Source organism: Zootermopsis nevadensis, unplaced genomic scaffold, assembly GCF_977971745.1.
Source record: "Zootermopsis nevadensis isolate Lab colony 2312 unplaced genomic scaffold, Znev_1.0 Znev_ptg000018l, whole genome shotgun sequence".
Classification (NCBI taxonomy): Eukaryota; Metazoa; Arthropoda; class Insecta; order Blattodea; family Termopsidae; genus Zootermopsis; species Zootermopsis nevadensis.
In genome coordinates, this window is record NW_028259150.1 from 396,897 (window position 1) to 408,978 (window position 12,082).

At 36.8% G+C, this 12,082-nt stretch overlaps 1 protein-coding gene across 3 annotated transcripts in view; it reads left to right on the forward strand.

Moving 5' to 3' along the window:
* Positions 1 to 12,082, forward strand: part of phtm (cytochrome P450 enzyme phantom) — a 46,841-nt gene that overhangs the window by 993 nt on the left and 33,766 nt on the right. The window contains exons 1-2 of one of the 3 annotated variants that reach the window (XM_022059231.2): positions 2,464 to 2,660; positions 6,688 to 7,024. In XM_022059231.2, coding sequence (XP_021914923.1) covers positions 2,622 to 2,660; positions 6,688 to 7,024 — 376 coding nt within the window. In that variant the 5' untranslated portion in view covers positions 2,464 to 2,621. Of the gene's footprint in view, positions 1 to 2,463; positions 2,661 to 6,687; positions 7,025 to 12,082 lie in introns of those variants that run through there. The other 2 variants (XM_022059233.2, XM_022059232.1) reach the window with 2 other exon arrangements.

Sequence of the window (12,082 nt, forward strand, 5' to 3'; positions counted from 1 at the left end):
TAAAATATACCGCGCATGGATGGGACAAGAGGTGTGCACCGGGTATTGGTTGGGAAGCCTGAGGGGAAGAGACCGCTGGGGAGACCTAGACGTAGATTTGAGGGTAATCTCAGGCGGGATCTATGGGAGATAAAAGTTGAAGGAGACTGGATTTTGTTGGCCCAGGACAGGGTCCGGTGGAGGGCTTTGGTCATTTCGGTGATGAACCTTCGGGTTCGGTAAGCCATCTAGTTAGTTAGTAAAATATACATTTAGAATGAATGAAAGTGACTAACATTTATTGGTTTGTATAGCATATCGATGTGTAGAATGAAATGTCGAGTATTATTTTTGTTTATATGTGTAAAAGGAATCAAAATACGTAAGTAAAAGATGTATTAACTGACTAAATATACTAAGAAAATTCCTACGTTAGAAACTGTGAGTTGTTCAGCTAGTCAACCAGTTTATCGCCTTCCATGGTACCCGAAGGTTTATTACTGTGTACTCAAGAAACCGACAGACATATTTTTATCCCCGTACCTCAATATACATTTTAATATTATCCTCTAATCTACCGCTAGATCTTCAGAATAATATCTCCCCTTCAGGCTTTAGAACTAAAGATCTGTATTCATTTCTTGTTTTTCTCGTTTCCTACATACCACTTCATGTCTCTTACGTCCAAATGTCCTCAGCACCTTGTTACTTACTTAGTTACGTACTTAGTCGCCGTGAAAGCTTTAGGTCACACGTGGCCCTTAACCCTTTGAAGCCGAAGATCGCCCAAGTAAATTAAAGAATTCAGTCCGTACCACAAAGAAAACAACACTACACCTTTATAAATATTAGTTAGTAAACGCTGCTTAAGGAAATAATTGCTATTTATTCTGATAATCTTACGATACCTACAAATATAAAATACACAGTTAATGATTATTGAAGTAGGTGGTACATGTAATTTTCACTGGGCTTTAAGATGTTAAAATAAACCGGACTAAATCTATATCAGTATTTTTATGCATTATATAGCGTGGAGTTACTGTACGCATTTTGAATGAAATCTTTTTATTTATTTGTAGTTATTTAACGACGCCTTTTCAGTGGCTCAAAATTTACATCGTCCAATGAGAGGATAATAGTGAATTGGTAACGACGTGGAAGGATGCGGTCGAAATACAGGCAGGACTCGGTTTACGCCGGTATTAGGTTCCTGAGATTTCGGGTGTAAAATGAAGCGGCGTAAATTGAAGCAAAAATATAATGGGAACATATGTAAATACATTAGGTTCCGTTCCGAGATTTTAAGTAATCAACACAAAATTCTTGAAAAATGTTTCATTTTATGAAGTTTACGTATTGAAAATTGTATAATGTTTAAGAAAAAGAAAGAAAAATTACTGCTTTAAAATCGATAGAATAATATCTGTTTGGTCTTCTTCTTTTCTGATAATAAGTTATAGTATGGCTGTAGAACTGTCTCAATTCCTCTCTTAATGGTTGAGCTCCACTCCCAGTTGGGGTCGTTGATACAGAAGATCTCACATCCCTTATTAATAAGAGCAATAGCCTGTTCCAGTGATTTCACTGTTAGTGTCCTCAGCATTGCAGAGTCAGCTTCACTATCCTCTGTGTCTTCTTTGGACAGTTGTTCAGCTAGCTCTTCTAAATCTTCCGCTGAAAGCTCTTCACCATGACTCTCAAGGAGATCATTTATGTCATTAACTTTTATAAACCGTCTTTTGTTTAATTATTTAAATTTTAGGCACTAGTTTATCATTTAGTATTATAGTTTTGTTACAATGTCGGGGGCATCTGAGTCTAGGATGTCTGACAGAGTCATGACTCTTCACCCCCTCCAATCGTGATCTGAGAGAGGCTCAAAAGTGAAGCGGGCGTAAATCGAAGCGGCGTAAACCGAGTCCTACCTGTATGTACAGTAATTTGGTAACTGTCGCTTGCCGAAACACGGGCATCGTAAATATATAAAGTGATATCCGAAATTTTGCTTCGGAGAGCAGCAACAATTTTTTTCAGGAACTTGTGGAGTAAGAAAACTTCAGAGGATGAAGAACGGCACGTCATTGACATCACATGAACTGACTATAGGTGTCACGTGTTAAATATTCCATGGAAACATTATAATGCTGACACCTTAAAATGACTGATATGGCGTATAAGGAAGACGAAGACAGACATGCGTGGCTCAAATTCTGGGAAGGAAACAAGACGCTGAAAACAAGTATGGAAATTAATTCGACTCGGGCGCTGGATTAAAAATCGTGTGCTGTCCGTGAGATATCCTGCCCCGTTTTAATGATATACGCGTTCAGTTCAGAAGAGGACGGACATCAGGGATAGCGTCTTCTGCTTGCAGTTTTATTTTTCTTCAGATTCGGTTCTCTTTATGCGGCCATTTCACCTCTTGTCACACGGAGCGGACATTTCAAGGACACGGGCCACTGCACAGGCAACGAGAAAGAAGCTGGATTCTATGAAGCATAGGTTACTGCAAGGCGGCTTTGTGCTTTTTAGCCGATTTAATTCCAGTCTCAAGTGTAGTTACGATACAGAGAAGTTTACCAATAACCGATTGGTCTTCTAGAGAAGTGTTGAAGTTGTGTGGTATTTATTTTTTTGTCATGCCAGGATCACGTAACGACAGTGAAGAATCAAGTACGGTGAGTAACTCTAGCAGGGAAGGAAATGGCGCTGTGCTCTGGTTGGCCTCGTGGTGGGGAGTCCTTGGACTGCCATCCGTAAGACAATATTGCGTTTTTACCGGTGATGAAGTCAATTACGAGTAATACGGTAGTTGAAAGGGTCAGAAGACATTTGTAATGACAGTAAATTAGCGCACAAATGTGTACTTATCTGAACGGTACAATCTCTGAAGGAAATGGTTGAAGGCGTTTTTTCAAGTTATCTGTTTAACTAGTATGAATTTGAGGGGAACACGTTAATATATTTCACCTCATTCATAGAGACAGAACCAAGCAATGAAATAAATGTAATAATTGTTTGTGTTGTATTAGTACTTGGGAAAATTATTAGCAACGTATTAGGTAACCTGTACCAATTAAATTAACTCTGCCATTAAAAAGAACCTAGCAATATGATTTTCAATATCTGGAATAAAATGTGGTTCTTATTCTTTGATGCAATTAATTATAACCTCTTACCAAAATAGAGTTTTCAGCAGAAAGGCAGCCTACTAACATCGGTGAGCTTACATTTGTATTACACTGAATAATGACATATTGTGTTTTAAATTTAAAATAATTTTAATTTACAGCTTCGTTAATTTGATTCATTACTATTTTATTTCATATGTTGCTGGGGATGGAAGATTCTGGAGACCTACATCTTTTTTCAGCATTTAACGTAACCTTGTATTTTGGGATGATATTTATTTTTTTACTGGTTACACAAAACAGGTTCTGCTATTACGGCTTATGGACGCTTATTAAGAAGAAAATAATTATATGTTGCCAAAAAGGAATGCATTGTTGGGGATACCATGTTTTTCTTTTGTTATTCTAAAGTGTGTACTATTTTCGTGAATATTTTTATTGAATTTTTTTACTTAAACTTTGTAATAAGCGGGTTAAATGTTAATCGTTCAATTCATATTCACACATTACTTTAAAACCAACCCAAATATAATGTAATATGTGTCTAGATTTAAACCAAAAGGAAAATTATTCAGAGAGAAAGTAACCGGCATTAAAATAAATATTTGATGGTGTGAAATAATTTCGCTTGTGATTAACCAATTTTATTATACATTCGGCAACATTTAGTTTCAAGTTTTATATTTCTCGCAACTGTTGTCAGAATCGAGGGATATTTCGGATTATAGTTGTAGACATTAACGGTATTAATTAATTCCTTTACTAAGTTTATTTCTGAGTAAGAAAACTGTCCAAGTAATGTTTTTTTTGCATCGCAGTCTAATATAATAATCTCTAATGGCGCTAAATAAACTTTACTCTAATGACTTCAAACTTACCTTTCCCTCTCTGTTCTATCTTATGATTTTTTCATTTGCCTCTAACTATATCAGTATTCTTCAATAATCCTTAATTTATGTCGTTGATACCATTTACTATTCTTTTATGAGATAATCCATCATTTTTAATATTCCAGACGACAGGCCGAATTATTTGGAATATTGATAACTATTATTATCTATGTGAGACTACATAAACAAAGATAACTTCTGTTAACTCCATTATGGTTTACCATACTTGTATTACAAGTTTACTTTAGATTGTAAACAAATTTATAAACTGATAACTTATTATGAAGTAATAGACATGCTTAAAATGAACTGCATCAGTGACTTTCTACAAAAATATGAGCAAAAAGTGTAAACACATGTTTAGAGTAAATAAGGGTATTAGTCTTTGAGAAACGCAGTTCCGCTGTATGTGTGAAGCTGAAATGAAATTATTGGACTACTCTGAACTTCACTGGAATGATATAATTTTGAAACATTGTCTGTAAACTTCTGCTATAAAAGCAAGCGGCGACTATAATGTTCGTAAGAAGCTATGTAAATGGACATCTGAACAAGTAAAACATGGGCCTAATTATGTTTAATTGAAATAGCGCTGTTGCACATTGCTATTTTAAAAAAAATACCACACATATCTATCAATTTTTTTTCAACGTTCAAGTTTACAGACCGTCGAAATCGTGGGTTAAAATCTCGGCCCGGATATCAGCTATCTTGAGTTTCTCTTGGGTTTTCTTGGTTACTCCATATAAATGTAGGGTTAGTGCCTTTAATCAGGCCACGATGCATCCATATTCGTCATTCATTAATCAACAATCCAAGCTACTGACAACGTCGTTAAACACGCAACAAATAAATAAACGGTAGAGAACGTGAGGACTGAATATTGAATACGACAAAAGCTGTTCACTCTTGAGAAGTTTTTCGGTCCGTCTTGTTGGTAATTTGTATTTTGCGTAATGGAAGTGCGTTAGTGGCGTTGGCACGGATGCAAAGGGCACAACATTTAATGTGAGCATTTACGCACTTACGCTTTAAATATACATTTTCCTCAAATGCTGCAGTTACAGTTTTCACGTATGTGCTGGTAAATATTGAAAACGTAATTTTAATTTTGAAAATTTAATAATCTCTGGATAAAACTTCCAACTTGCGACGTTATTATACTGAGATACAACTGTAGGTTTTAATCATACCTCCAAAATTTGACTTATGCATATTTATTAAACGCATTTTCTTAGTCTGCACAACATAACTTTCACCTAAGTTATTAAACCAGAAAATTTACGATTTGCTTAATTTTTTCCAGATAGTTGCCATTGGGCTATTCGTATGTGACACGGGGGCAGAGTGATGCACGATAAACCTAGTATTTAAGTTTTGTATAAACTGTTAGCGGTAATGAGGAACGTAAGTTAAAATAAAACGTGTATTTTCGTTTAAAGTTCCACAAATAGCTTATTTTTAATAATGCATTTCAGACGTTTGTCATATCATTAAAAACACGTAGGTCTGACACTAGAGAATCAACTCTAGTTTGATGTACTAAACTCATTGTACGTAGACATAAGTTTTGGAACGAAGTTTTAATCGAGGGAAGTGTTATGTAAGAAATTCCAGTTAACGCATTACACCCCGGATGTGAACACCACTCACGCTGTGGTTGTTTTTGTACAATAAAATCCTGATCCTTAAATTCGCATATTTACGTAATTAACGTTTTCATTGCCAACAATTTCGATTAACAGAAAGGATGTAAGAACATGAGTTTGGTGTAACAACTCAGCAACATTAAAAAGCATACATTCTGTTGCTTCGGGTGACGGTAAAAAGTTGTTTACGATTTCAAGTAGCAGCCTTCCTCAACAAGGAATTACCCTGTCTGTCAAAGCGGAACGTCCTCGATTACACAGCTGTGGTGTGACACGGTTTGGAATCATTATTTAATAGGAAAGGTCGCTCAAAATGGCGTAGAAATTAATGTCGAGGCGTGACGTTATTCATCTGTTTTAATCCAGCTTACTCAGAAAGGGCTTCACGGACGTTCTGCGACATCAGCACGAAGTAAAATTCAGACGCTTCTAAGCCGAATACCCGTAGTAGATAATCACGGTTAATATTTCTGTTTTATATGTCAGGTACAGTTCTCGGCCCGATTCACTGGTTCTAGTTTGTTTAATAACGTTATTTCATGTGCAGTTTTCAGTACTGGAAGCCGGATATCCTTCGTAGATTTTCTCGGCAGCTTGAAGCAAATCCTTTCTGATTTACCCAGGGTACATGTTAGCCGTGTGAGCCACATGACACTATGAAACACGGAAAATAAAAAGTGCGGTATCTTTATCTCGTATCTCTTGGATTTTATAAATTTAGATAATCCCACATTTCAACGGTTTCATTTTTCTGTCTGAAGGCTGTAACAATTTTAATTTCTTGATGCAGTTTGATTACTCGGAATGTATGTAAGTATTCTGTACGCTTCCATGACGGACGTAATCTAGGTCTAATTCGAAATTTGCCAGTTTAAAGTCCAGACTTGCTCTAACAAATCTGATTAAGCGTCAAATCAGCAATATTGTTTGCCATTTTCGTCTTCAGGATAAGCAGTCTTCTCGTGCTTTTTGTTTGTGTCTGTCCCCATTTCCACAGACAATCGCAGTTGATAAAATTAAATAATTTCTTTGCAGATGGACGTAGACGTGTCATTGGTTTTCACAGCTTTGCTGTTGCTCTGCGCATCCGCCTTCGCAACGCTGCTGTATGTACACCGCCGAGGACCACGTCTTCCACCAGGTCCCCATGGTCTGCCTATAGTGGGCTTCTTACCTTGGATTGACCCAAATGCTCCTCATCTGACCCTCACTCGCCTAGTTAAAGACTACGGTCGCATCTACACGCTGAAGTTGGGGAGTGTGTTGACAGTAGTTTTATCGGACCATCGCCTTATCAGAGAAGCATTTGCTAAGGACATCTTTACAGGACGAGCCCCGCTTTTTCTCACTCATGGAATCATGAATGGCTATGGTAAGTGTTTTGTTTCTTATTTCGTGAAAGCGGACAGGAGTACTGATAAATTTAAGTTTAAATTTTTGTCTTATACAATATCATGTTTATAACAAAGCGTGATTGAAATTGAATGGGACATATCAGCCCATTTCTGTGCTGATGTTAATTTATTGGGTGTAAACACAAATACTATAAGGAGAAACAGAAGATCTATTAAATGCTATTAAAGATGTTGGTCTGGAAGAAAACGCAGAGAAAAAATCTAAATACGTGGTTAAGTCTTATCGGGCGTAGGTGGGAGGATAATATTAAAACTGATGTTGAGGAAATAGGGGTGAAGTGTGTGGATTGGCTCGAACTGGCTTAGGTTGCGGGCTTTCTTAATATGATATAGAACGGCAAGGTTATTATATGGAAAAGAAATTATAAATAAAACGTTGTGACATGATTGGTAAAGCCTAGAGTACTATGATGTTGTTGATGCCTATCTGAAGCCCTTGCAAAAGGTTTCGTTATCCCAAAGAGCGAAGACAATGTTGTTGAAGATCGAAGGTGGTGATGTCAGTGTTGGTTTTCTACCTTCAGGGCTGAAGATTGAGACTATGTTTCTCAGAATTGTTGGTATCTATGTGTAAGTCCACACGGCGTTACAGTCCAGAAGAGCGAAATATGCAGATGTTAAGGGAAGATTTTTCAGGGTCTTGAATATGTACTTGCTGCTCGTAGTTTGATATTGGTCTCTCCCTCGCCAAACAGTCCAGTATTACCGAAGGTTCCCATGTAGGGGTCTCTCTGAAAAGTACCAGATGACTGTCGACCCCATCACAAAGAAACTGTGCTTAGCACCCCAATACTGCAAGGTAACTAGAAAGTACCATATCTTTTGATTTAAATCTATTAATCAATCATCACTCAACTTTGTTTTGAAACAATGTTAATTTTTTATTTAGACCTATTAATTAATTTGGCTTTACTTGAGATGGGTTTACTTTCTGTTGAGGATGCGGTCAGTTCTTAAAAGACCGTATGTGTATTGAAATAGTTAATTTTATTCTTTTTTACTTTTCTTAATATTATCAGGGTCATTCTGCAAAATACAAGTTAACATGTTGAACATTGATGAGTGAACCGAATATCTAGAGTAGTTAAACCAGGTTGTAAGATTTGAGGTTTTCACAGCGGTGAGTATGAAGCTTTCTGTCTTCTGGGTTGTTGCGCTGTGTAGTCTGGTAGATGTTTACCAACGTTTCAGAGGTCATACTGCCTCCGTCATCAGGGCGATGAGTATGAAGATTTCTGTCTTCTGGGTTGTTGCGCTGTGTAATCTGGTAGATGTTAACCAACGTTTCAGAGGTCATACTGCCTCCGTCATCAGGGCGATGAGTATGAAGATTTTTGTCTTCTGGGTTGTTGCGCTGTGTAGTATGGTAGATGTTAACCAACGTTTCGGAGGTCATACTGCCTCTGTCATCCTCTGAAACGTAGGTTAAGATCGACCAGACGACACAGCGCAACAACCCAAAAGGCAGAAAGCTTTAAATCAGGTTGTTTATGATGCTATGGAATTGTTGGCTGCATGCATTCATGACAAAGACATGGAGCGGAATCCTTTCTTAAGAAGCTAATAGTAGTTCAGCCGGTGAAGAATTTCACTGGCTCTTATTGAGTCCAAAAATTTCGTTGTCATGCCCGTGAAAGTCCAGTGTCCGTTGAATGCAGCACACTCCATCACGCCCTATTCATATTAGATCCATTTTATCTTCCCATCGCGTTAAAATAATGGAATACAACGGAATTGTCGTTCAAAATGACATTCGTTAGTCGTTAGGGTATACGAGAAATTTCATCATCATTCGTAAAATCGTTTATACGGCTTCGTTATTTCATGGACCTTGTGAGATGTTAACTGATGATCGGGCCTCGCGTCCAATTATGGACACTTAGGAACATTTAATTCCCGGCATTTTTAATTAAAGCGTTTTCTCATCTCGGAAGGTACAGAGGTGCCATTCAGTGGTATGAAAGATTCATACTAATACTACGAATAAACAGATTCACAGTTACACCCTCCTTTTTAAGCAAACGAAGAGATTACGTATTTCAAAGATTATCACAATTATTTTATATTAACACGTATCTAACTGTATAAAAGCAATATGTTGGCTACTTACTTGACCCATCCCGTAGAGTTTTTAAAAAAGTATCAGTTTAGAGAAGTGAAAATTTAAACCACCTATTTTGTCTTCACATGTGTTCTGTCATCTTCCTCCTTGTATGTTCTAACCAGGTAGTGCACATCTGCTAAGAGTTTCTGTACATTTTTTTATTGTGTGGCAAAACAGATACAAACACGGACCAAATGTATAAAAAACAGAATAATCGAAAAAAACAGTGAACCATTTCAGATACAGTATTAGCCTATGTGACGGAAGTGTAGGTAGTGTAATTATCAGCCTGTCTTATAATGGGAATCACTTGCTGGAACGATGATGATAATATTTATTTACGAGCTAATTCCCTGGTAGAAGAACCCGCAGGTCCAACACCGACAACACCAAAGTCCGCCACCGGACTCGATCCCGAGCCAACTCCATCCATTTGCCATTTTCACAGCCCAGATTCCTAAGATCCGTCTTTAGAGTTTTGGATAGCAAACGAGATGATAACAGTTTTTGAATTGAATAAAAACAAACGTTTGTCAAATGTATTCTACTCTTAATTTCATCATGGATCTCATTTCTGTTTGTTATTCATGTTCCCATATACTTAAATTTTCAAATGATCTGTTACTTATAATTATGTTTCGCCATTATTACTGATGTTGATCTCGTCTTTTGCCTATGTATTTAGTTTTGTCTGCATTTATTTCTAGGCCTATTTATTTGCTAGCTTCTAGGAGAGTTTCTGCATTCTTGGCTATGGGACCCACACCATCCCCCAGCAAATTTATATCAGTGTAGGCAAGTACCTGGTGCAGACCATTCAATTCGAGTCCTTCCTGATTCCCTCTGATTTTCCTGATGACATGTTCTACAGAATGTTTATTTACATTAAGAGTAATTTCGTTGGTTTCTTCTGGACACTTCTAAACATTTTTATTAGTTTTTATATTTGTTTCTTTTTAAATCTATAATGTTCCTGCGTTATATACATGCCACTTATCGTTCAAACGTAAACATTACGTATTAGTTCTTTATGTTACAAATGCTACATACTTATTCTGTGAATTATAACACCGAGCATTTCAAATATGGATTGTCGTACCGCTGGAACTAGGACACAGCTGTAACCTTCCGGTTCTTCGTTCCGACTATGAATCTCACGCCTCGCGCACCCCCTCTGCCTTTCATGACCAGACACGCACGTACACCACTCAACCCCCTGTGGTGTCTTTGTTTCGGAATAACATACATAAGCCCAACAGAAAGTCTATTGTGTCCTATATTTTTATGGACATAGGGACTTGATAAAAGTGCTCCATGGAGCTCATCACGCATGCGTTGCTATCACACTAACCTACAAAGACTTCCAGACGTTTGCACCTTAGGGATGGAAGATGGGTTCGATGTTTTTTACCGACACAGGACCAGAAAAAAGTTTAGTGACGGCAAAGACGTCAGACGGGTTCCTTAAAATTCTCCTTTGTGTCTGGGTTTGGGAGGTCAATATCCTCCAAACTGTGAGAAAGCTTCTTAGTACGTAGGCTCACCGGGAGCTGGCCGTGGTAATCAGTTACATAGATTACTGACAAGTGGGAGGAGAATGTTCCGGGAAAGTTGACTTTGTAGTTCTCTTTATTGGAACTCACAGGCTGATGAATTCATGTTTTTTTTCTGAGGTCGGATATTTGTGAAACAGATCGCCCCCATGCCCTACATTGTGGATTAGTTGGTTAGGTAGTTATGAACTTTCTTTTTTTGTGTTTGGACGAACTGTGTAGGATCTACTCTATGCTAGCATGCACTAGTAAACGTTTGGTTTTATATACTCGTAGGGAATTTCGATTCTCAGAACACTGATATCAAAACTGTTATTGTTTACAAATCTGCACCTTCGGAAGAAACATTTTCAGATGAAGCGAAACCATTTATGGAGATAAAGCACAATCTTTTCAAAAAATGTGATTGTCTTTCAAATTCTGATTTTCTTGAGAACACCAAATTCTGCTGTATTTCTGAAAGCAGTTTGATAATAATTTGTGTATTATTGTCTGTTTGTCTACCCGTCTGTCTGACCAAATTATTGAATCGATTTCTATCAAACTTGGTAGGGTAGAGCTATACTACAGTTCTGTAAAGCCAGTTTAATGTTGTTTTAATTTGAAGTATTTTAAGGGCCACTTTACCTAAAAGTATAAATGAAAGTTTATATGTGCAGGCCTTTACTTTTAGTATTTGTTATAATTCTATGAAACTGTATGTGTGATACTTGCACAAGTATTACCACATTTAAATTCTATTTGAGGTTGAGTTTACGTAATTGTGTTTTTTTAATTTTTAACAGATTCAGATGAGTTTTGGCACTCGAGTATTAAGTTATGTAAATTCCTTTCACATAAATTAGTGTACTAACGACTTACCTTCTTTTTTTACTGTATAGTTGGAGGCCTTCGGTAGATTTTAATGGAGCTCTGTGTACTGAATAGCTCTTGTGTAATAGCAGAGTATAAGTGTTATTTACTTTAATGAATTTAAGGCGTATTTTACTTGCGAGTGTAAATTAATTACTCCAGATAACTTTAACGTTCGTAAACTGGTTCTGACAAATTTTTAGGCTACATCACTAAACGTTTACAATAGAAAAAAATGTTTTGTAGTGATTAAACACATAATTAGATATTTATCGTCACTGCCTACATCTTATTGGTTTTGAAAGATGATAATTCATTTCCTTTATTACAGTGTTTTCCGACATTAGAGAGCCTATAAAAGGAAATACGATTAAATATACAACTCTAATTCAATTAAATTAAATTCAATTCATTTATTAGAGTGCTTGGCAACAGCCAAAAGAGGCCAATAACAGCCAAGCACTAACAATAAATATAGCAATACGAAAACAAACAAACAGTGAACT